Below are 20,924 nucleotides of genomic sequence, written 5' to 3' on the forward strand. Positions count from 1 at the left end.
TTCGAACCTGCGTGATCCTCCTGTCTCTGCCTCCCAAGCGCGGGGATTACAAGCGTGCGCCACCACGCCCGGCGATAAAGTGAATTTCTAAGGCTCTATCTATATTAGATGAAGGAGCTCCTCTGAGAAAGCTTCCTAACTTAGGTCAATTACCTCACGACATCTGAGCATTTATTTACTTTGCCAGTTTGTAAAGCGTAAAAGCTGCCATTCAGAAACCACTTTGCTGTTCCTTTTGTGATACCAAATTCAGGTTGCTGTTTCTCATAGAGATGAAAGTTTAATAATCCTGATAAAGCCTGGTGGTGAGCTAATCTACTTAGGTTTCTGATTTTTTTTTTTAAAGCATTCCTTCCAAGGCCATTTGAGGTTAACAAGAGTGGGTACTGAAGCCCAAAATTTAAGTTGAAAATATCTGACAGATTAAGTGGGTAGAAGACAAAACCCCATTGGTTTCCAAATCTTAAATGGAGCAAAGTATTTTCCAAGTGAGATGTGATAACCTCAAGGTATGAATTTCTCTGGTTGAGGCAGCTGAGATAAAATCTCCCAGCAACGGCTCCACATCAGGACTCTGAAAACCATCAACACAAAGTTCGGTCCTGAAGACAAGGAACTTAGTTTTGTCCTCTGCTGTATTCCAGTAATTGGTGAATGAAACTCGCTTTTCCAGACTGAACCAAGCCAGTGTACTTGAGCATCGTTTTCTGACTCAGGAAATTTGATTCTAAACCTGTATTAAGATTTAGGAGCAATTACCTCCAGGCAGTTACCTCTACGGGCTTGTATCCTGTGGTAGACAATGTAAGTTTTCCTCTTATATTTTGAATTTGAGTTGCTTTATCTATTCTAGAAGTTAATTAACCTTTGTATTGGCACCCTGCAGGGGAAATCTTTTTCTGCCTCGCAAATGTTTTTGCCCAGGAAAGCTGTCAGTAAGACGGAAGGCTAAGGCATTCCTCTGCAGTCCAGCTGAGACACTGTGCTTGCAAAGATTTAGGCAAATGGGGCTTAGGAGGGCTAACCATTCTGAAACTAGAAATAAATTGAAAAGGAAGAGTGACTTAAAATGGGAAAGCAAAGGACCAGAGGGCACTGTCAGAGGAAGCTATACACGTTAAAACCTGTCTAGCGTCTCTAGGCAGTCTAGCTTTGAACACATGGGTGTTTGGCTTTGCTCTTCCTTGCCTTGGTGTTGACTGCAGGGTTCTGATGTTCTTCCTCTGCCCAAGGGGCTTTTACCAAATGGAATCTGCAGTGATTCATGTTCTAAAAGAAGTTGGAAGTTGGGCGTGGTGGCGCACGCTTGTAATCTCAGCATCCCGGAGGCTGAGACGGGAAGATCCCGGTTTGGACAACCCCAGCTACTTAGGCCCTCTGCAACTCAGTGAGACCCTGTTTCAAAGTAAAGAATAAAAAATAGGGCTGGGGGTGTAGCTTGGAGGTAGATTGCCCCTGGGTTCCATCCCTAGTACTGCAAAAAGAAAGAAGTTGGAGCACACAGGTAAGCAATAACTTGTAGCAGAGACACCAGGGGATCTCGCACATATGTACAGACAAGCCATTATGGATTACAAATGAATAGCCTTCATTTGGTCGCAGTTAACTTTATTTTTCAGCTTCATTGGGATGTAGTAACATTGGCACACACACAAAAAGATACTCAGATTGGACCTGATTAAGGAAAATGTCTCTGGCCAAAGAGTAGAAAAAGGAAAGAAACAGAAGTTGGGAGTTTAAAAAAGTGAGTTGGAATGTTCTACCATCATCTCTCTGACCAGAGTGACTTTCTATTTCCTCATCTGCCAGTGGCCTTGAGACCACTCGCTGTAACACCGTCACATTCCCAGTCTTCGTCACTCCGTGTCCCTGTGGCCACGCGAGACCACTGCTGCGGGCCCAGGAGAGAAGGCCACGGCGGCTCGGGTGCTTTTGAGGACCTGGTCTTGGCACAACGGCGCTCGCTGGTGTTTGCTCAGCCTGGTGGCTCGGGCCCAAAGCCGGCTGACTGAGCAGGTGGTAACCTCGCACCTCGTCAGATGGGGAGGATCAGGAGTAGCACCTCTTGTGGAGTGAGAGCCGATGAAAGTCAAAACTCTGAGTTCCACCTCCTCATTTCCTACCCGGGCTGTTTGAGGCCAGGTTCTCCAGCAGTGCCAATCTGGCCTGAGATCTGCAACCTGCTCCCCCCAGTGCTTGACACACCTGTAAGTAGCCCGTGCCAGCGCGCCTTGCACCCTCATCTTCACCGCCATTCCCCCGGGGTAGAGGCTTGCTCGGCCTTTGCCTCCAGCTTGAGTCTTTTCCCAGTGTCCAAGTGGTCCTCGGCCTGATAGTAAATGCTGCTGAACAGGCAAAGATAATGCCCTCGCCGGGACTGAAGGGCTGTGGGCCTGGGGAAGCCTGTGTGAATGTTGATGACGCCCTGGGCGCTAAGGCCAGACCCCAGGCATATTCCTATCTCTGCTCTCTGGAAACATGAGTTAAAACATGAGTTTTTATCTCTTACACACCAGATTTAGACTGATAGGAATTTAAAATAACCTCTTATAAAGCCTATCTGGTCCCCAGATGAATGAAGTACTTGGACAAAGGGGGGGGGGGAGCTGCTTAGCTACGGCAATGATAGTCACAAACTTCTGTGCCTTTAACCTTCCTATTTCCGACTTAGAACTACTAAGTGATTAGTTTAAACCACTGCTCCTGCTAAAAAATATGATGCTATAACATAAATGAGGGTATAGAAATTTGTTTCTGCTTGTAGCCCCTATAACACTTGATTGAAACTTTGATTATCTGGGCTCACTACTTCCTTAGACCTAGACCGACAGGTTCGGTGGCAAAGGGAAACCACTGGGAGCCCCATCTGTTTCTGGGGAGGAAAGACAGTCACCCTGTATGCTCACTTACAGAGCAAGAAGAGAGAGAAACGAGCTCCCGGTCCTGGCAGTTCTCATTCCTTGCAGGGTGGTTAGAAAAGGTGAATAAAAATGGAATTTTCTTTCTGATCAACAAGAAACCTTCCCTACCTAATGCTCCCTCTGGACCCTGATTGGAACATGAGACCAAAATCCTTGGTGCTAGGCTCCTTTAAGGCCAAATAACTCTGAAACCTTTGCCTTGGCTGCTTCTGAAATGGGAAAACGGCTTCTCCCAGCAGCCCGAGGCAGATGTGGGCAGATGTGGCAGCCGAGCTCCCGAGCACAGAGTTGCCAGGCCTCAGAGTTCTGGGCATGAATCACACTTCCTTTCTGCATCTTGCTCAAAGGCCTCGGCTGCCCTGTCCCTCAGAGGTCAGCAGGCGGGGGTGGAGAAGTCACTCAGATTCTCTTCCCTGTGCCAGCGGGACCCGTGTGACCCTCCGCCTGGTGCTGGGCTTAGGAGGTCCCCTTTCTCCTCCCTGCCTGGTCCCCCTCTGCTCACCAACCACCTGCATCGGCCGAATTAGAGAAAGGAAACAATAAGACAGACTCCCTTCCTGCCCCCAAAGCTCCTTCCCTCCAGGGGGTTCGCTGTCTCCCCACCTCTCATAGGGTCTTAGATCCATGCCTAGAAGATTGAGGGGAAGGGTCAGAACCTGAACCTTCATGTGCCGGACCCATCCCCTCAACAGTAGCTGCTCAGTAGCCTCATCCCTCCAGCTGCCCTCTGCTTTGGCTCCAGGTCCTTTCTTCGTCCAGCTGGAGCGGGGAGAAGCTCTTGTTACTGGTGAAGATAGGCGTCCAGCCAGAGCTGCCCTGACTCCTTCAGTGAGCTGCAGGAACAACACGGGCCGTGAGGGAGACAGGCAGGGCGGATCACTGACGAGGTCTCCTACTGGGCTTCGGCACTGAGGCCGCTCCGCTGAGAACAAGGGCCTGACCTGGCCAGGGCGACCTCCCACTGCCCTGGGGACAGACACCCAGTCGCACCCCACCTTGCTCCGCACCGCCGCCGCCCTGGCCCTGCCCTCTTCTCTCCTCAACTCCGTGGTCTCAGATACTCACTAGACGATGTCGGCAAAGGCCGAGAGCAGGGGCTTGGACTGGTACTCGATGCCGTGCTTGGCACACAGTGACCGCACCAGCGGTGCCACCTTGTGGTAGTTGTGCCGGGGCATGGTGGGGAAGAGGCTGCAGGGAGAGCTAGCGTGGTCAGCGGCTCCTGCTCCTCCGCTCCCGCCCCAGACCACCGCTGCCCTGCCTCCCGGGTCCCCAACTCACTGGTGTTCGATCTGGAAGTTAAGATGCCCGCTGAACCAGTCGTTGAAGGCAGACTTGTGGACGTTGCACGTCGCTTGGAGCTGGAGGAGGTCAGGGGACAGCATGCTGGCATCAGAGCCCAAGGCAGCCCAGCCCTCTCCTGGACAGGCTGGCTGAGGAGGGCACATGGGATGGTCCCTGGCTATTCTCTTAAGGTGATGCTGTTTGGGGACTCTTTCTTTTTTATTTTACTTATTTGTGATGTTGGGGATGGAACCAAGGGACATTCTACCTCCGAGCTACACCTCCAGCCCGATTTTTAATTCTTTATTTTGAAATAGGGTCTCACTGAGTTGCAGAGGGCCTCACTAAGTAGCTGAGGCTAGCTGCGAACCGTGATCCTCCTGTCTCAGCCTCCCGAATGCTGGGATCGCAAGCGTGCGCCACCACAGACTCTTTTTTTGTCGTTACTATCCCCTCCCCGCACTTTCCATTGGTTATGTTGTGCTCGGCCTTCCAGGTGCGAGTCCTCACCTGGGTGGAGACCCAGTCCTTGTTCCGGTCGTGGTCAATGTGCATGGGGATGTGGTTCATCTGCGTCACCCACACGAACCAGTTACTTTCCAGGAACCTGTTGGATACGGGCCAGACGGCAATGGTACAAGCAGAGCCCAGGTCTCACTCCTCCCAGGGAACAGTGCCAGCCTGCCCACCCTCCCAAGCCAGCTCCCCAGACAGCCCCTGCTACCCCAAACCCCAGCGCAGCCCAGGCCCAGCGGCTGGGCCTTTTCCCTTCGCCAGCCCCGACACCCCATCAGACATACCTGACGATGAAGAAAAGCCCCAGGAAGCCCTTCAGCCCCAGCAGCGGCACGTATGTGAGGAAGATGCGGACGTAGAAGGTGACCATCCAGGCCAGGTCCTGTGTGCCAAGGGCAGAGCGATGCCGCAGGTGCCCCTGCCCTGCCCGGCCAGCTGCGGCCACCCTCCCGGGAACACACCAGGACAGCTCTTCTCAGTGTCTCCGTCCCACAAAACCGAGTGCCCCGTTCCTTCTCTCACTCCTCATGGCGCCCCAGATCCTCCCTGCCTGTCCCTTCACAGGTCTCCCTGCCCCCAGCTTCCCCCAATCTATCTCAAGGCTGCCAAGTGACTACCACGACCTGGGCTCCGTCCACCCTGCTGCCTGACCGAAGCTCCAATCCCTTTTCTGCACAGTGATGCCAGCCCCATACTCCTTCCCCAACCCTGTGTCTCGTGGCCAAACCCATTTCTCTGCTCTCCGCTGCCTGTCAATGCACGAGGCAGCCCCAGCCAGGCCCCTGTTGGGACCCCCCCAGACCCTCTTTCTTTCTTTCTTTCTTTCTTTCTTTCTTTCTTTCTTTCTTTCTTTTTCTTTTTTTTTCTTTTTTTTTTTTTTTGGTGGTACCGGGGTTCCTGGAAACCCTTCTACCTCCGGGCTACACTCCCAGACCTATTTTTATATTTGTATTTGGAAACAGGGTCTCTTAAGCCAGCGCGGCTTGGCTTCGAACCAGCGCGATCCTCCTGTCTCCGCCTCCCAAGCGCGGGGATTACAAGCGTGCGCCACCACGCCCGGCGCCTGTACCTCTTTTCTGATGCCAATCATATTCTGCTTCATTAAAAGTTTGCTGGGAGCAGGACCCGGCTGCCACTCCTCCTCCCCGTTCACTCCCCACCTGGGCCCTGGCATTCTGCCCAGCCCAGGAACCAGCCTGCCTGCTGAGTCCAAACCAGTCCGTCCCATCTAGAGATGGGAACACCTACTGCTGCCTCGGTTAGTTTGCTCTAGCTGGGCCCGGAGTTGGTCTTGGCTTCCCCTGAGAGCTATTCTCCCCCATAGGGTCCTAGAGAGTTGAACTTGTGGGTCTCTTGGGCCATGGATACTCACCACCCACTTTTTCCGCTGGATAACAAAATAGAAAATATACCACTGGAAGTAGAGAGGCAGCAAGGCGGGGGGCCCAACTGAGGAAGAAAGGGAGACAGGAAGGAGTCGTGAGCGCCGCGAGGGCCTTGGAAGGCTGCTGTGGAGATGGCTTCGGCACGGGCTGCCTCCTGCCCATCCCTTGGCCTCACGGTCAGCTCCGAACAGGCAAGCGCTGAAGGCGGCACAAATGCGAGCTGGGAGAAGGCACACTTTCCCCAGAGGATGCTGGGGACAGGCAGGGCAGGCAGGAACAACTTTTTCCAGTGCAAGAGGGCAGAGGGGGACGCAAGCACCGGCGTGGAACACACTCTGTTCCCATGTCTTTAAAAGGCCATGCTCATACTCCCTGAGCGACTCTCCCACAGCCAGGGCCCTGCACGCATCCATCAAGTTCCTGGTCATTCGACCCTGCAGGTCAAGGGACAAGGGCAGGAAAGCATGCGTGCATTCTTGACCCTGCTGAGCCTTCCTAGGCTGAGGCTCACACTCTGAGACGGGGGAAACGGACTTGTTCTGGCCTGACCTGAAGCCCTGGAGGGCAGCCATGGGCAGGAGCAGAGACCCTTCCTTGGAAAGAAAACTGGGACATAAGAAATGGTTCCAGTTCTAGTGAGTCCATTTCCCTTCCTGCATCCCAGCACCGGATGCTACCCCCCTAAGCCCTGCGTGGTGACGCCCACCCAGGGGGCCTCTACCTTGATGTGCCACGAAGTCTAAAAACCGTTCTTCCAGAAATCTCTGCTCTACCTTTCTGTTCTGACCACCTTCCTCTAGTAGAAGCTGTTAGGATAAATTCCTTCAAACTAACTCCTTCCCTCTCTTCCTTTAAACATTTGAAAGTTTAAAGGAGTTTTCAAGCTCCAACTGGGGCATCATGGAACACACAGATGTCTAAAACGGGAATACAGCAGCCTCCAGAAAGAGCTTAAGCAGCAGTAACGTCCCCTGCTCAGTTCCAACACTCCCCCCAGGCCCAAGCCCGCAGAGCCATTAAGACCTTTGTTCCCAAGGTGTTGGACTGGGCCCCACTAGGTCACCCTGACCTTGGTCTAGATCTGCCAAGGTGTATGGTGAGATAGGAAGCTTAACCAGGGGGCTCAGCTGACCCTTGTGGAAGCGGGGAGGGGCACTTGGAAGAATCAGACCGCCCCCAACACAAATGAGCCGTAGTGAAGATCATTAGCCTGCTGAATGCTCAGCGCAGAAGGGCCAGCCGCTCCCAGGCTCTGGCGACTAGGGGTGAGGATGGCACTTCCTCCAGCCCCCTTCCTCGGGGGGCTGTTTCCTCCCCCGCCCACAGCACCCTCCTGGACACTTACTCAGGAAGAAGTATTGGTGCTGGTGGTTGTATGGCATGTACTTCTTCTTCTGTTTCCCAAGCTGTGAAGAAGAGCAAACGTGGCTCGGGAGGCGGCAGCCACAGAGCTGCCACCTCCCCTCCCCATCTTCCCCGTTCAGAAGCTGGGCCTTGCAGGGACCATGCTGTTGGGATGAGCCCGAGCAGCGGGCTCGGCCTCATCCCCAGCACCCGGAGCCAGAGGCCCGGGCCGCCACCCGTGCAGTGTGTCCTGACAGCGCGCGGCCAATGGCCCATGCACACGAGGCAGGCGTGCAACACAGCGTACTCAGGACTCCTGCTCATGCAGAGACATCTCGTCATAAGGTTTTCCAGGTCCCGCCACCTTCCCTTCCTCTCTCCCTTCTGTTACTCTTGCAACGTCAGGAGTCTCCACGGAAGACTATTTTTGTTCCTACACAGGTTAAGAATTTCCTCTATATCCAGCCCCTAATATTCCTCATGAAAGACTTTTTGCGCCAGGTGCGGTGGCGCACGCTTGTAATCCCAGCTTTTGGGAGGCTGAGACAGGAGGATCACAGTTCAAGGACAGCCTCGGTTGCCTTTGCAACTCAGTAAGACCCCGTTTCAAAACAAAGAGTAAAAAATAGGGGTGGGGATGTAGCTTGGATGTAGAATGCCCCTGGGTTCCAGCCCCAGTCCCCCCCAACTTTTTAGTCTTTTGACTTCAACATAAACTTTTTGGTTGCCATTCTCTCTCTCTCTGTTGAACCCAGAGTCATGATACTACTGAGTTACACCCACTAGCCCTTTTTATTTTGAAACAGGGTTTCACTGAGTTGTTGAGGCTGGCTTTGAACCTGTCATTCTCCCATCTCAGCCTCCCACGTACTGAGATTACAGGTGTCTGCCACCTCGCCAGGTGCTCAACATGAGCTTTCTAGAATCCCTTAGAAGCTCAGCAAAGTTTCGCAAATATCTATGGAGAGAATACCAGGGACAACGTGACAATCTGAAGGTTCGGAGAGGTTTTCCTAGTAGGTGGCGATGGTGGTTTTGTAAGCCTGGCTGGAGCCATCAGGTCGGTGCCAGCCCAGAGCCCCTGGCCTGGGCTCTGGGGCCTATGGGCTGCTTCGCTCTTAGGCTCCTGCCTCTCTTGCCCCCGTTAGTTATGGTAACACAACCTCAGGGGCACAGCAGGCGCCTGGACCCAGAGCAGCTGCCAGCTCAGCCTCTCATGCACCCACCCAGTGTCCTCAGATTGTGCACGGAGAGCTCATTCTGTGCGAAACATCTCAGCTAGACAAACACTCTTTCTACACTGACGGATTCGCTCATCACGCACTGCAGTGCCTGCTCTGCCAGTCTGAGGTTCAGACGTGAACAGTCTGAAGTTCCCTACCGGCATGAGCTTATTCCCGGAAGTGAGGAAGCTGGTGATACATCTGCAAGCAGAATTCAAAATAACTTACAGATTTTGAACAGGAGAACAGGAAGAAAGGCAGCAGTTTGGCAAAGGTGGTCAGATCCGGCCTCCCTTGGACCCTGAACTCAACCCTGAGTGAGAAGGGCCAGCAATGAAGGCTCAGGACACAGACATAAAACAGCCAGAACAAAGGCTCTTGGGATGTTCAAGTCTTTGAAAACTAGAGGGTCAGATCAGCTGGAACCTCAGAAAGCCCAGGCAAGGCGGAGGGCTGGACTGTGTTCTGTTCTGGGCTTTCAGAAGCTCGTTCTGGCTGGAGGAGGCTGGAGCTGATCCGGGCCACGGGAGGACCACACTGGGTGCTAGAGGTTCATGTGGTTTGTTCTCCAAGTGTTTATGTGTTCGAGGCTCAGTCCCCAACACGGTGATGTTGGAAGTTGTGGACCTTTAAGAGGTGGGACCTTGTAGGAGATAATTAGACCACTGGGCATCACCCTTGGAAGAGATGAATGTAATTCTCCTGGGACTCTATTTAGTCCCCCCTGAGAATGGGTTATAAAAAGAATGAGACCGGCCCCCCTGGCCCTGGCTTCTTATCTCACAGGCACGCCTGCCAAGAGCCAGAGGCTGAACTGATGGGACCACTCGGCCTGAGACGTTCAGCCTTCAAAACTGTGAGCTAAATAAACCTCTTTTTCTTGATAAAGTACCAGCCTCGGGTATTATTTTTTTGGTGGTACTGGGGGTAGAACCCAGGGGCAATCTACCTCCGAGCTACACCTGCAGCCCTATTTTTTATTCTTTATTTTGAAACAGGGTCTCTCTCACTGAGTTGCAGAGTCTCACTAAGTAGCAGAGGCTGTCCGCGATACTCCTGCCTCAGCCTCCCAAATGGTAAGATTTCAAGCGTGCGCCACCATGCCCAGCTTCCTCAGGTATTTTTTTATAGCAATGGGAAAAGGACTAATACATGGAGGGGACAGTGGAGCTGGAGAATTTGATGGAGTGTATTTGGAGATATATATATATGTATTTAATATATGTATATATTTTTTGTGGTACTGGGGATGGAACCCAGTGGCATTCTAACTCCGAGCTACACTCCCAGCCCTATTTTTTATTCTTATTTTAAAACAGGGTCTCACTGAGTTGCAGAGGGCCTCAAGAAGTAGCTGGGGCTATCTGCGAACCGCGATCCTCCCATCTCAGCCTACCGAATGTTAGGATATTTGGACATATTTTGAAGACAGCGTCCACAAGGCTTGCTGATAAATTGGATGTGGCAGTGAGGGTCATTCCAGTCCCAGCAATGCTGGGGGAAGGGAACTGTGAAGAGGGCACCTGGAAGACGACATGGCTCTTGGTTGGTGGAGAACTCCTGTGGTGAGGAGCCTGCCCCTCACTGCATCCTTGGATGGGAATCAAATCCTACCATGACCCCAATAACTTTCCCCACTGTGTTGAGACCCTGAGAAGTCGGAGGGTTCTGGTTAAGGGCAAAGTGTCCCCTGCGCCACTCTGTCCTCCATGAGAGTTGGAAGACACTGGGGCGGGTGCCTCTGAGTTCGCCGGGGCATTGAGCTGTCCCCAGAGGGACTGAACAAGCTCCAGGCAGTCTACAGCCCAGGCATTCACTAACGGGAGACCTACGCTCAGCCTCCCAGCTAGGAGGATTGAAGAATGACAGGCCATCTGACTCCCAAACTGTTCTCTATTTCTGATGTCTGAGACAGGAGATTCCTGACAAGTTCTGGTACCAAACAGCAGTGAAGGTGGCGGTACTTAGCCCTCCCCACCTTTTAAAAAACCTTTGTAAGCTGGGCGTGGTGGTGTACGCCTGTATTCCCAGTACTTGGGAGGCTTAGACGAGGAGGATGGCAGGTTCAAAACCAGCCTCAGCCACTTAGTGAGGCCCTCTGCAACTTAGTGAGACTCTGAGAAAAAAAAAAAAAAAAGAAAAAAAAAAAAGAAAAAAAAAAGGGGGCTGGGGTGTAGCTCGGAGGTAGAATGCCACTGAGTTCAATCCCCAGTACTGCAATTAAAAAAAAAAAAAAAAAAAAACCTAAGTAGTGACAGCGGAAGGACCAAGCACTTAGTGCTATTCCTCACAGGTAACCCACTCTGCTAGCTTCCATCACGGTGGGAAACTACCTGAGAAAAACAACTTAGAAGAGAAAAACTGCCGGGCGTGGTGGCGCACGCTTGTAATCCCCGCGCTTGAGAGGCGGAGACGGGAGGATCGCGCAGGTTCGAAGCCAGCCGCGCCGGCTTAAGAGACCCTGTTTCCAAATAAAAATATAAAAAAATAGGTGTCTGGGGGTGTAGCCCGGAGGTAGAAGGGTTTCTAGGAACCCCGGTACCACCAAAAAAAAAAAAGAGAGAGAGAGAGAAAAAAACAACTTAAAAGAGTGGCTCGAGGTGCCCGCCCGTGGTCACTTGGCTGTGATGGGCACATCAGCATGGTGGAAGGGTGCGGGGCGCAGAGACAGGGAGACGGGCGGGGTCCCCTATGACCTCCGAGGGCACCACCATGATCTGCTTTCTCCAGCCCGGTCCTACCTTCTAAGGTTTCCACCACCTCCCAATGGTGCTGCCGGCTGGGGACCAGGCCTTTGACCTATGACCCTTTGGGGGACGCTTAAGACCCAAACCATACGGCCCACACTGCCCGCGAAGCTGCCATACAGGGAGGAGCCAGGGCTGCCTCATCACCTGCAGCCCGCGGACACTAACCCAGCGTCAACGTGGAACACACCAAAGAAGTTGGGAGTTTCTGGAGCGGGAAACTGAGAACACCAGGGTCAGGTGGGGTGTGAGCTTCCAGCTGGGAGCGCCCCGTGCCAGGACAGCCAGTGCTGCCAAACCTTTCCACAGAGCGCTTCTCATGGCCAGAGGGAAGAGGGGAGCCAGGCTACCTTGAACTCACGCCTTTTACGGAAACTTGCTCAATCGCAGTTGAATTCCTGGCAAGCTAAAATATCATTAAGCGGGAGGAGGGGCCCTGGCAGAGCTCTGATTGCAGCGTGGGGCCTGGAGACAAATGGTTTTCAATTAACTTTTCAAGGAATTCTGCTGGCCATTCAGAGCCCGCTATTGCTTACGCTCGCTGAACGCTCCCCCAATCTCCACCCCCGGGCCTTCCTCCCGCCACAGCATTAGGATTCTTGCTAATAATCTCTGATGACGACTCAAACCTGACTCACACCGTGCTGGAAGTCAGGCTGGGATCAGGAAGGCGGGAAGAAGTCCAGTTGGCCCTTGGTATCAAGGGGATTGATTCTAGGGTCCCCCAGACATATCAGAATCTGCAGACGGTCAAGTCCCTTATATAAGGTCATGCGGTATTTGCAGATAACCGCCACACATCCTCCCGGTATACCTTCTACTAGTCCCGTGAGATGGGGCTAGCAAGATGGGGCCTTGGGTAGTTTTTGAACCCAGGGCCCTGCAAATGCTCCACCACTGGGCTATACCCCAGTCCCCTCCCAGTATATTTTAAATCCTCTCTAGGGTATTTATAACCCTTACTACACTGTAAATGATAGGGAAATAAGAAAACATCCAATGGATCCAAGTATGTAATTCTCTCTTTGTAGTGCTGGGATGGATTTGGGGGGGGATTCCTGGGAATTGAACCCAGGGCATTCGACCTCTGAGCTACAACTCCAGTCCTATTATTTATTTTTATTTTGAAACAGGGTCTTGCTAGGTTGATGAGAATCTCACTACTTGCTGAGGCTGTCCTCGAACCTGTGATCCTCCTGTCTCAGCCTCCCAAGTACTGGGATTACAGGCATGTGCCACCACGCCAAGATTTTCTGAAAATTTTTGATCTGTGCTTGCTTGATCCTAGAGATACAGAATCCAAGGTGAGATACAGCCAGTCAGCTGTATTCTGGGGATGAATGCCCGGGTACCAGGCATAAAAGGAGTAACGCAGTCCAGTCTTGGATGGGGAAAACTCTGACACAGCAGGATACCCAGTATAAGAAACGCCGCATACAGGGGGAAGAGGACTGCCTGGGGCAGCGTCAAAAGGCACCCAACGGAGTCGGGATAGATCTTGGAGACTGTGTCACCAAGGCTTGCTCATGAACTGGATGTAGGGGAGAGGCCGCCCCATCCCAAGCAACATTAACTGAGAGGGACCCTAGATGAGGCAGTGTGGGACTCACCGCAGCCTCCTCGAAGGCAAAGGCCCTGCCGGCCCAGCCCCGGATGGACGCCCTACCTACACCGTCAACTCGGCATTTCCCCAAAGCCCTCTGTGCTGGCTGTTTTCCATTCCCCAGGACCTGAGCACCGCCACCTGCACCGCCATCGCCACTCACCTCCACGGAAAGGACCTTCCCCAGCGCAAAGAAGAAGGGATGCATGTTGATGTCGGGGTCTTTGCGGAAGCAGTTGGGCTTGGCGTGGTGCTGAAAGTGCATGTGGTTCCACCAACTGGCAGGGGCCCCCTGTGAGAATCATCGGGGTGCGAGGAGGGATGAAAACCCTGCCGCCTCCTCTGTGGCCCTCCTCCCCACCCAGACAGCCCTCGACTGGCTGGTATTTACAGAGCCCCTCCCTATCCCGCTGACCTTCAGGTGGCCAATCACAAAGTGATGTAGCAGGTGGTTCCACTTGGAAGTGTTGAAGACGGACAGGTGCCCAAAGTCATGCTGCAGCCAGCCGGCCTGGGCCTAGGAGAGGAAGGTTAACCCTGGGAGCAGCCCGCCTGCCCCGCTGTCTCTTACCTCCGCGGCCCCGTCAGCCTCTCCCACCTTCCTTCATCCACCCAGGCAGATCCCGGTCCCTTCTCTGCACCTCGGTTTCCCCAGCTCTGCAGATCCGGGACTTAGGGTGGACTCCCAGCCAGAGTACAGAAAGTGATCGGAGGCGAGAAGGCCTGCCAAATTTGTTCTGACAGCCAAGTCCTGGGGCCCGGCCACAGTCAGCACATCGGGCTTTGAGGGCGGTGGGGAAAGAGGCATGTACTGCTCAGAAACCAGGCCCTCGGTTCTTGGCACAACCTGAACTTGGTTTCAGAAAGCTAATGCCGTGGGAAGGAGGGAACCCCGAAAGAACTATGGGAGAGGCAGAGATAAATGAAAGTGCATGCGGCCAGTGAGCAGGTAAAAGCCACGGACACTAGGGCGTTCTCTTTCTGCACCCATCCTGTGGACTATCTCCAGATCGCCAGGAGGGATTCTTGGCCCTCTGAAGCGTATACAGCTTTCCCCGGGGATGCCAAGAATGGCCGTGCGTTTGACGAGCTCAAGGCGCTCACCTGAACTGCACTGAGCAGCACCGCACAGAGAAGGAAGGTCACGAAGGATGTCCCAAAGACCCAAAGAACAAGCCAGGCAGCGACATCCAGCAGCAGGATGTGCAGCAGGTGCAGCAGGAAGAAGAGGTGGTTGGTCTTCATCAGCCCCATCCGCTCCACCGTGGCCCGCAGCTCCCGGAACTCATTGGTCAGCTCTTTCTGTGGAGGAGTGGGGCTGTAAATTCCCTCCCAGCTGCAACCCAACACTGCTGTACAAAGAGGGCTCAAGCCCCTGCCCCCCAGGACCTCCCACCGAGGCAGTGGTGGGAGGTCCACAGTCCCACCAAAGATACAATACTGCGGAAGGATGACAGGCAGCGCTGCCATGAACAGGACCGGGCCTAAGAGTTAAACGGACGCGGCTCAGGTCCCCGCTTCCCATTTATTCTGTGGTCCCTGGCTGTGTTGTTTAACCTCTCTGAGTTTCAGTTTTCCTCAGGTGTAAATGTGGGAGAATTTTTATTTATTTATTTATATTTATTTATATATTTGTGTGTGTGTGTCTGTGTTGCTGGGGATGCCTCGAACCGCGATCCTCTAGTCTCAGCCTCCCGAATGCTGGGATTACAAGCGTGTGCCGCCACGCCCGACTTAATGAGGGAGAATTTTAACAGTTTAGGCTTGGCACGTTGTAAGTGCTCAATAAATAGTCCTCTGATGAAGGTGGAGAAGACGATGATGATAGTAATGGTGGTCTTGGGGCATCAGAGGTTCTCAAGTCCTGCTCCCTTGGGCCCATGGCTACAAGAGAGGCAGGGACCTCCAGATTTTGGAGAACTGACTGTGCCCAGTGATTCGTCTAGGCTTCTGTCCCCTCCTCACCAACCAAATCTCCAAACAGCAAACCAGGATCTCACATTCTTGGTTGGCTCAAAGCTGGGCTGCTCGGGAGACAGTTCCCCAATCAGGAGTGAGTTCATATACTTCCTCACGAGGCCTTTGTCGATGTGGAAGGCCACGAAGGGATCCTGCAAGCACCAGAAGACAGAAAGGTGAGGGGCAGCCGCAGTCCGCTGGGCACCTCGCGTCCAAGGCTAGCCTCCCGCCAGCCAGAAGGCGGCCATACCCAGGTGGAGCAGAGGCCCCCTCTGCCACCAGCTGCCCTTTGAGGGTACTCAGGCCTTTCCTACTGCCCACACCTCGAAATCCCCAGCACCTGAATTTCTATACAAACAGAGCCACCCCAAGGAGTGGGAAACATGGCCTGCGCTGCCACCCAGAAAGACCTGCCTGGGCTGGTCTCCAGCTGTGAACCACTGTACTCAGGAATTTGGGCACAGGTGAGAAACGGGCAGAAGGGATGTGTGGGGCTCTGAGGCTTTTCATCCTTTGGGACTTTACCATGTCCCTTCCTCTCTGGGCCAGCTTCCCCATAAATTGCCATAAGGAAGACTCTCTATGTTCCAACTGGGGAACGCTCCTCTCTCTTCTGTCTGTCTGGAGCCGGGGGTTTAGGACGGAGTTCCCTACTTCCTCTAGTACTCTGACCACCTCCTGCCCCAGGGTAGCTAATTTTGGTTATGCAAGGTGGGATCCTCCCAGACAAGATCTGCAGGTGGGGAGAGGGGGTCGGGCTTTTGCCAGAAGCAGCATGGGGGGCGGGGCCCACAACGGGTGGCACCACACATCCAGACCAATCGCCATTCCGACTGTGCTTCCGGGCCCCTTTACCCCCCTGTTCCGCGCAGAGCAGTATGATTTACACTATTTGATGGAGCAAGGGGCAGCTCCATCTGCGCCAGAGCTGGGCTCCCGAGTGCTCACATACTGAAGTCTCTGGCCTCCGCCCAGAGGTTGGCTGCATCAGTGGGAGGGGCGGGCCTTCCCTCCTAAGCATCTAAGTTCGGTGCAGACCTAAGGGAATCCTGGTGTGCTCTGGGGTGTTTGGATTAATAGGGATGCGGAGGCGGGTAGGGATGGGAAGATGGGGGATGGAGGGAGAGGGTTTGGATGTCATGTCACAAGGCAATGGGATTGGAACGGGATCCATCAGGCAGAGACACGAGCCTGGCCAGTGTGTGTGAGTGAAGTGGTGAATCCAGTGCCCCAGCCTTCGGGTTCAAAGGGATAGATCCACCTCCATCCCTGCGCTCCAGCCCAGGGAGGATCTGAGGGGCCTGGAAGTCTAGAAAGAGAATCGGCAGGGCAACGCGTGGGGCCGCGGGACAGTAATCCCCGCTATTTGGGAGGACGGCAAGTTGGAGGCCAACCTGGCTAACTTAGCAAGACCCTGTCTCAAAATTAAAATGATGTAGCTCCGTGACAGTGTTTGCCAAGATGCACGAGACCGGAGTTTGATCCCCAATACTTAGATGGGGCACTAAGAGGCCAAGAGAGAAGAAGAGCCCCGAAAGGGGCCCACCACCTCGCAGCGCGGTCTCATACTCCAGATAGCCAGAGGCTCGCCCCCAGTTTCTGGAAGCCATCGCTAAGTGCATGCGGATGCGAGTGGCCCCACCTCAGCACACAGGCCCTCTCTCCAGCCGGTCCAATTCCTCCCCGTCGTCACCCAGGGCCGGGGGTTCGGAGGCAGGGGGCATCCGGATTCAGCCGGGTTCCCAAGAGAAGCCGCTGCCCTGCTCCCTGCTCCCGCTTCTGCTCGCCAGCGGAGCCCGGGGCAGCCGGCCAGCCCGCTCCCCGCCCTGGAGACTCCCTCCCCCCGGACTCGGCGGCTCCGCCATCCCCGGCGCCCTCATTCCAGCTGTGTCCCCCAGCACCGGGTGCAGCCCCCGCCCGGCCACCGCAGGAGCGCACGGACGGGCGGCGAGCCCTTTGTTTGAGTGTGCACGGCGCTGGCCTCCATCCCACCTCCCGGACGGGTTTGCAAAGCCTCGCTCTCCGGCCTCCGCATCTCCGCGCCGACCGCGGGGCGCCTTTCGGACCCCCCACCCCCAAGTCAACAGGGGTCCCGCCGGCGCTCACCGTGGCGTCCTGCCCCGCGTAGTGGCTGATGACCCGGGAGCCCCCCGGGTGGCGGCGCGCGAACTCGCCGATGTCGTACACCTTCCGGTCGATCACCAGCCAGCGCTCCCGCTCGCGCCCCGAGCGCCGCGCCACCTCCTCCCAGGTGAAGTAGCGCGGGCCGGGCCCGGGGGCCGAGGGATCGGGGGCCATGGCGGGCTGGCGGGGCGGCCGGGCGCGCGCGGCGGGCTCGCGGGCTCCGGGAGCGCGCCCGCAGCGGGACCCGCGCCCGGGTTTTCAGCACCCGCGGCGCGGACCGCCGGGCTCGGCGGCGCGCGCTCCCATTGGCCGAGCCGCGTGGCGTGGGCAAGCCCCGCCCCCGCCCCGGGGGGAGGGGGAGGAGGGAGGGAGGGAGGCCGGGCCGCTCGCGCCCCGCGCGGGGTCCTTAAAGGGGTCGCCGCCCGCTTCCACTTCCGGGCGCGCGTCCTGGCTCCCGGGGTGGGTGGGGGGGGGGCGTCGGGGGCGGGGTAACGGTCTCGGCGGCTCCCGGGCGCCCCCCACCCCCAAGCTCGCCGAGGTCGAGGCCCCCAGTGCCTGTAGGATGGGGTCAGGCAGGGCCCGCAGAAGCCCCAGCTGGGCCGATGGCATGGATGAGAAGCACTCTGGAGCCGGGCGTGGTGGAGCACGCTTGTCACCTGTCACCCCAGCATTCGGGAGGCTGAGGCAGGAGGATCGCGGTTCGCGGACAGCCTCAGCTACTTAGCGAGGCCCTCTGCAACTCAGCGAGGCCCCGTTTAAAAAATAGGGCTGGGGGGGGTGGCCGGGCGTGGTGGCGCACGCTTGTAATCCCCGCGCTTGGGAGGCTGAGGCAGGAGGATCGCGCAGGTTCGAAGGCAGCCTCAGCTGGTTTAAGAGACCCTGTTTCCAAATAAAATATAAAATAGGTCTGGGAGCATAGCCCGGAGGTAGGAGGCCCCTGGGTTGCATCCCCAGTACCACTACCAAAGGAAAAAAAGGGGTGGGGGGCTAGGTGTAGCTGAGAGGTAGAATGGCCCTGGGTTCCATCCCCAGTTGGGGGGGGGGGGAAGAAAAGAGAAGACCAGTTTGGGCAAATGAAATAGTTTTTCTAAGCAAAGGAATGATTACTGCAGCTCTGCCTAGCCAAGGTGGGCAGAGCTGCAGTAATTTATTTATGGACAGTAATTTATTTATGGACAGAAAAACAGTGACATAAAGAAATAGTCTGATTGGATACAGCCGGAGGCGTTTTCCTTAGTTGGAAGTGTATGAACAGTTTGTGGCTTGTGATTGGCTGAACACTTGGCCTCTGGGATTGGCCAAGATACTGACTGGCTACCAGAAGGTACTCTCAGGTGGTGGTTTACCTTTTAAGTTAGATTATAGTTTTCTGCTTTGGAAACAGCTTTGGGCTAAATTTAATTTAATTTGACAATTCTCTTCTTCCTTCCTTCCCCGCTTTTTAAAAATACTTTCATTAGTGCATTGTAATTCTGCATCAGTGAAGGCCAGAGCGATGGGAACTTGGTGGTGGTGTTTGGTTTTGACAGATCAGATCGTATGTATCATGCATAACACGATACATTGTGGAATGGCTAAATCTAGCCCATTTGTAATCCCAGTTCTTGGGAGGCTGAGACAGGAAGATTGCAGGTTTGAGACCAGCCTCAGCAGTTTAGAACCTGGGGTGTAGAGTACTGGAAGTAGAATGCTCCTGGGTTCAATCCCCAGCACAACAACAAAAAAAATCTCTCTGATTAACAAATGCAATCTATCACATGGTTATTTTTGTGGTAAGAGTGTGCAGCATCCATTCTCTTTGCTTTATTGAAGAATACAATATATCATCATTAAGTATAGGCATATCATATGTATAATTGAACCCTTTCCTATCTATCCATGATCCATATTATTATTATTATTATTATTATTATTATTATTATTATTATTTTGGTGGTACTGGGGTTCCTGGAAGCCCTTCTACCTCCGGGCTACACTCCCAGACCTATTTTATATTTTTATTTGGAAACAGGGTTTCCTAAGCCAGCGCACGCGGCTGACTCCGAACCTGCGCGATCCTCCTGTCTCTGCCTCCCAAGCGCGGGGACTACAAGCGTGCGCCACCACGCCAGATGTGTGATCCATATTCTTTAACCGGCATCTTCATATTATTATTTTTCTCCCAAACACCCTCACACACACTCTGGTAATCACCAGGCTACTCTCTACTCCTTTTTTTCTTTTTTGTTTTTGGATTCACGAGTGAGATAAGCAGTTTTTGCCTTTTAGTGACTAGCTTATTTCATTTAACATGGTGCCCTCCAGTTTCAACCATGTTGTTGCAAATGACATGTTCTGTCCGTTTCCTTTGGCTGGCTGTATTCCCTAGCGGGCGTGTACCATATTTTACCCATCTACCCTCCCACTGCTGGCGTGTACCATATTTTACCCATCTACCCTCCCACTGTGGGCGTGTACCATATTTTACCCATCTACCCTCCCACTGCTGGCCGCTCGGGTTGATTCCGTATCTTGGCTGTGTGGATGATGCAGCAGTGAACACGGGGAAGCGTAGATAACTACAACAGCCTGCTTTCATTTCCTTTAGACGCGTTTGCTGGGATTGCTGTATCATGGACGCGCTATGGTAGTTGTAATTTTAGCATTTTGAGGAACCTCCAGGCGGTCCATGATTGCTACCCTGACGTACATTCCTGTCAACCGTGTGGAAGAGTATTTTTTCTCTACTGCTCACCAGCACCTATTACATTCGGGTCTTGTTTGTTTTTGCGGTACTGGCATTGCACCACGATCCTCATGCACGCTGGGCAGTCCTCCTACCACTGAGCTACATTCCCGGTTCTTATCTTTTGTCTTTTTCGATAATCCTTAATCTAATTAGAGTGAGGCTGATAATATTAGGTTTTTGGTGTGTATTTTCCTGATGATTAATGATGTTAAAGCATTGAAAAGAATACAAAATCCAAGATTCCCCTCAGTTTACTGATGAGTTTCGAATTCTATAGAACTTGTGCCCCGCCACCACCAGGAGAGAGTCCCCAGGGGCCCACAGGGAAACTTTCCGTAGCTTTCATTCTAAAATTTTAGCTGTGTTCTAGGTACGGTAACCCAAGCTCACTGTATCCGAATTGTTTCTCTGACCAATAGAACAAGATCTCTGTCCCACCTGGCAAAGGCTTTTGACTCCTATATGTAAGATGCCGCCCTAGATTACTTCACTTGCTTTCTGTAAGGAACCTATCAAGAAGGCAATCCATTTAATCTTTTAGGTATTTTAGTGTGCCAATTAAAGAATACATCCCGGTGCGTTTGGAACTTTCGGGTTTTTTCTTTTCTAATGCATTTCACAAGTGAGGATTTGTATCTAGGTTAAATGTTTCTCAGGGTGACCACTGTGAAGCTATGGTATCCCTTAGCAAGGTGAATCCTTAGTCTCTGCAGTAAGAAACTCAAGAGAAGATAATTTAAAAAAAATACCATTTGGGTATTTTACATTCTGGACCTATAATTTTTATACCTGGAGTTAGCTGGTATCCCAGAAATTAGAGTTCCAAACTCCTAGGACCTGAGACTTCTTAGATTGGGAGGAACTTGTTTTCAAAAGATACTAGCCGGGCGTGGTGGTGGTGCACGCTTGTAATCCCCGCGCTTGGGAGGCTGACAGGAGGATCGCACGGGTTCGAAGCCAGCCTCAGCTACTTAGTGAGGCTCTCAGCAACTTAGTGAGACCCTATTTTCAAATAAAATATAAAAAATTAGGTCTGGGAATATAGCCCGGTGGTATAAAGCCTCTGGGTTCCACCCCCAGTACCACACAC

At 53.5% G+C, this 20,924-nt stretch overlaps 1 protein-coding gene across 1 annotated transcript; it reads right to left on the reverse strand.

Annotated features, from left to right (window-relative positions):
* Window positions 1-3,702: 3,702 nt before the first annotated feature.
* On the reverse strand, window positions 3,703-17,280 carry FADS1 (fatty acid desaturase 1; the record flags this gene model as incomplete). The annotated part of the gene is made up of 12 exons (XM_080697711.1): window positions 3,703-3,754; window positions 3,987-4,112; window positions 4,203-4,282; window positions 4,716-4,812; window positions 5,006-5,103; window positions 6,094-6,170; window positions 7,452-7,512; window positions 13,187-13,315; window positions 13,439-13,540; window positions 14,128-14,325; window positions 15,024-15,134; window positions 17,089-17,280. The coding sequence occupies 12 exons, from the start codon at window positions 17,278-17,280 to the stop codon at window positions 3,703-3,705; spliced, it is 1,323 nt and encodes a 440-aa protein (XP_080553837.1).
* Window positions 17,281-20,924: the final 3,644 nt, after the last annotated feature.

The sequence above is a fragment of the Muscardinus avellanarius genome (assembly GCF_963383645.1).
Source record: "Muscardinus avellanarius genome assembly, chromosome: 1".
NCBI classification, from domain to species: domain Eukaryota; kingdom Metazoa; phylum Chordata; class Mammalia; order Rodentia; family Gliridae; genus Muscardinus; species Muscardinus avellanarius.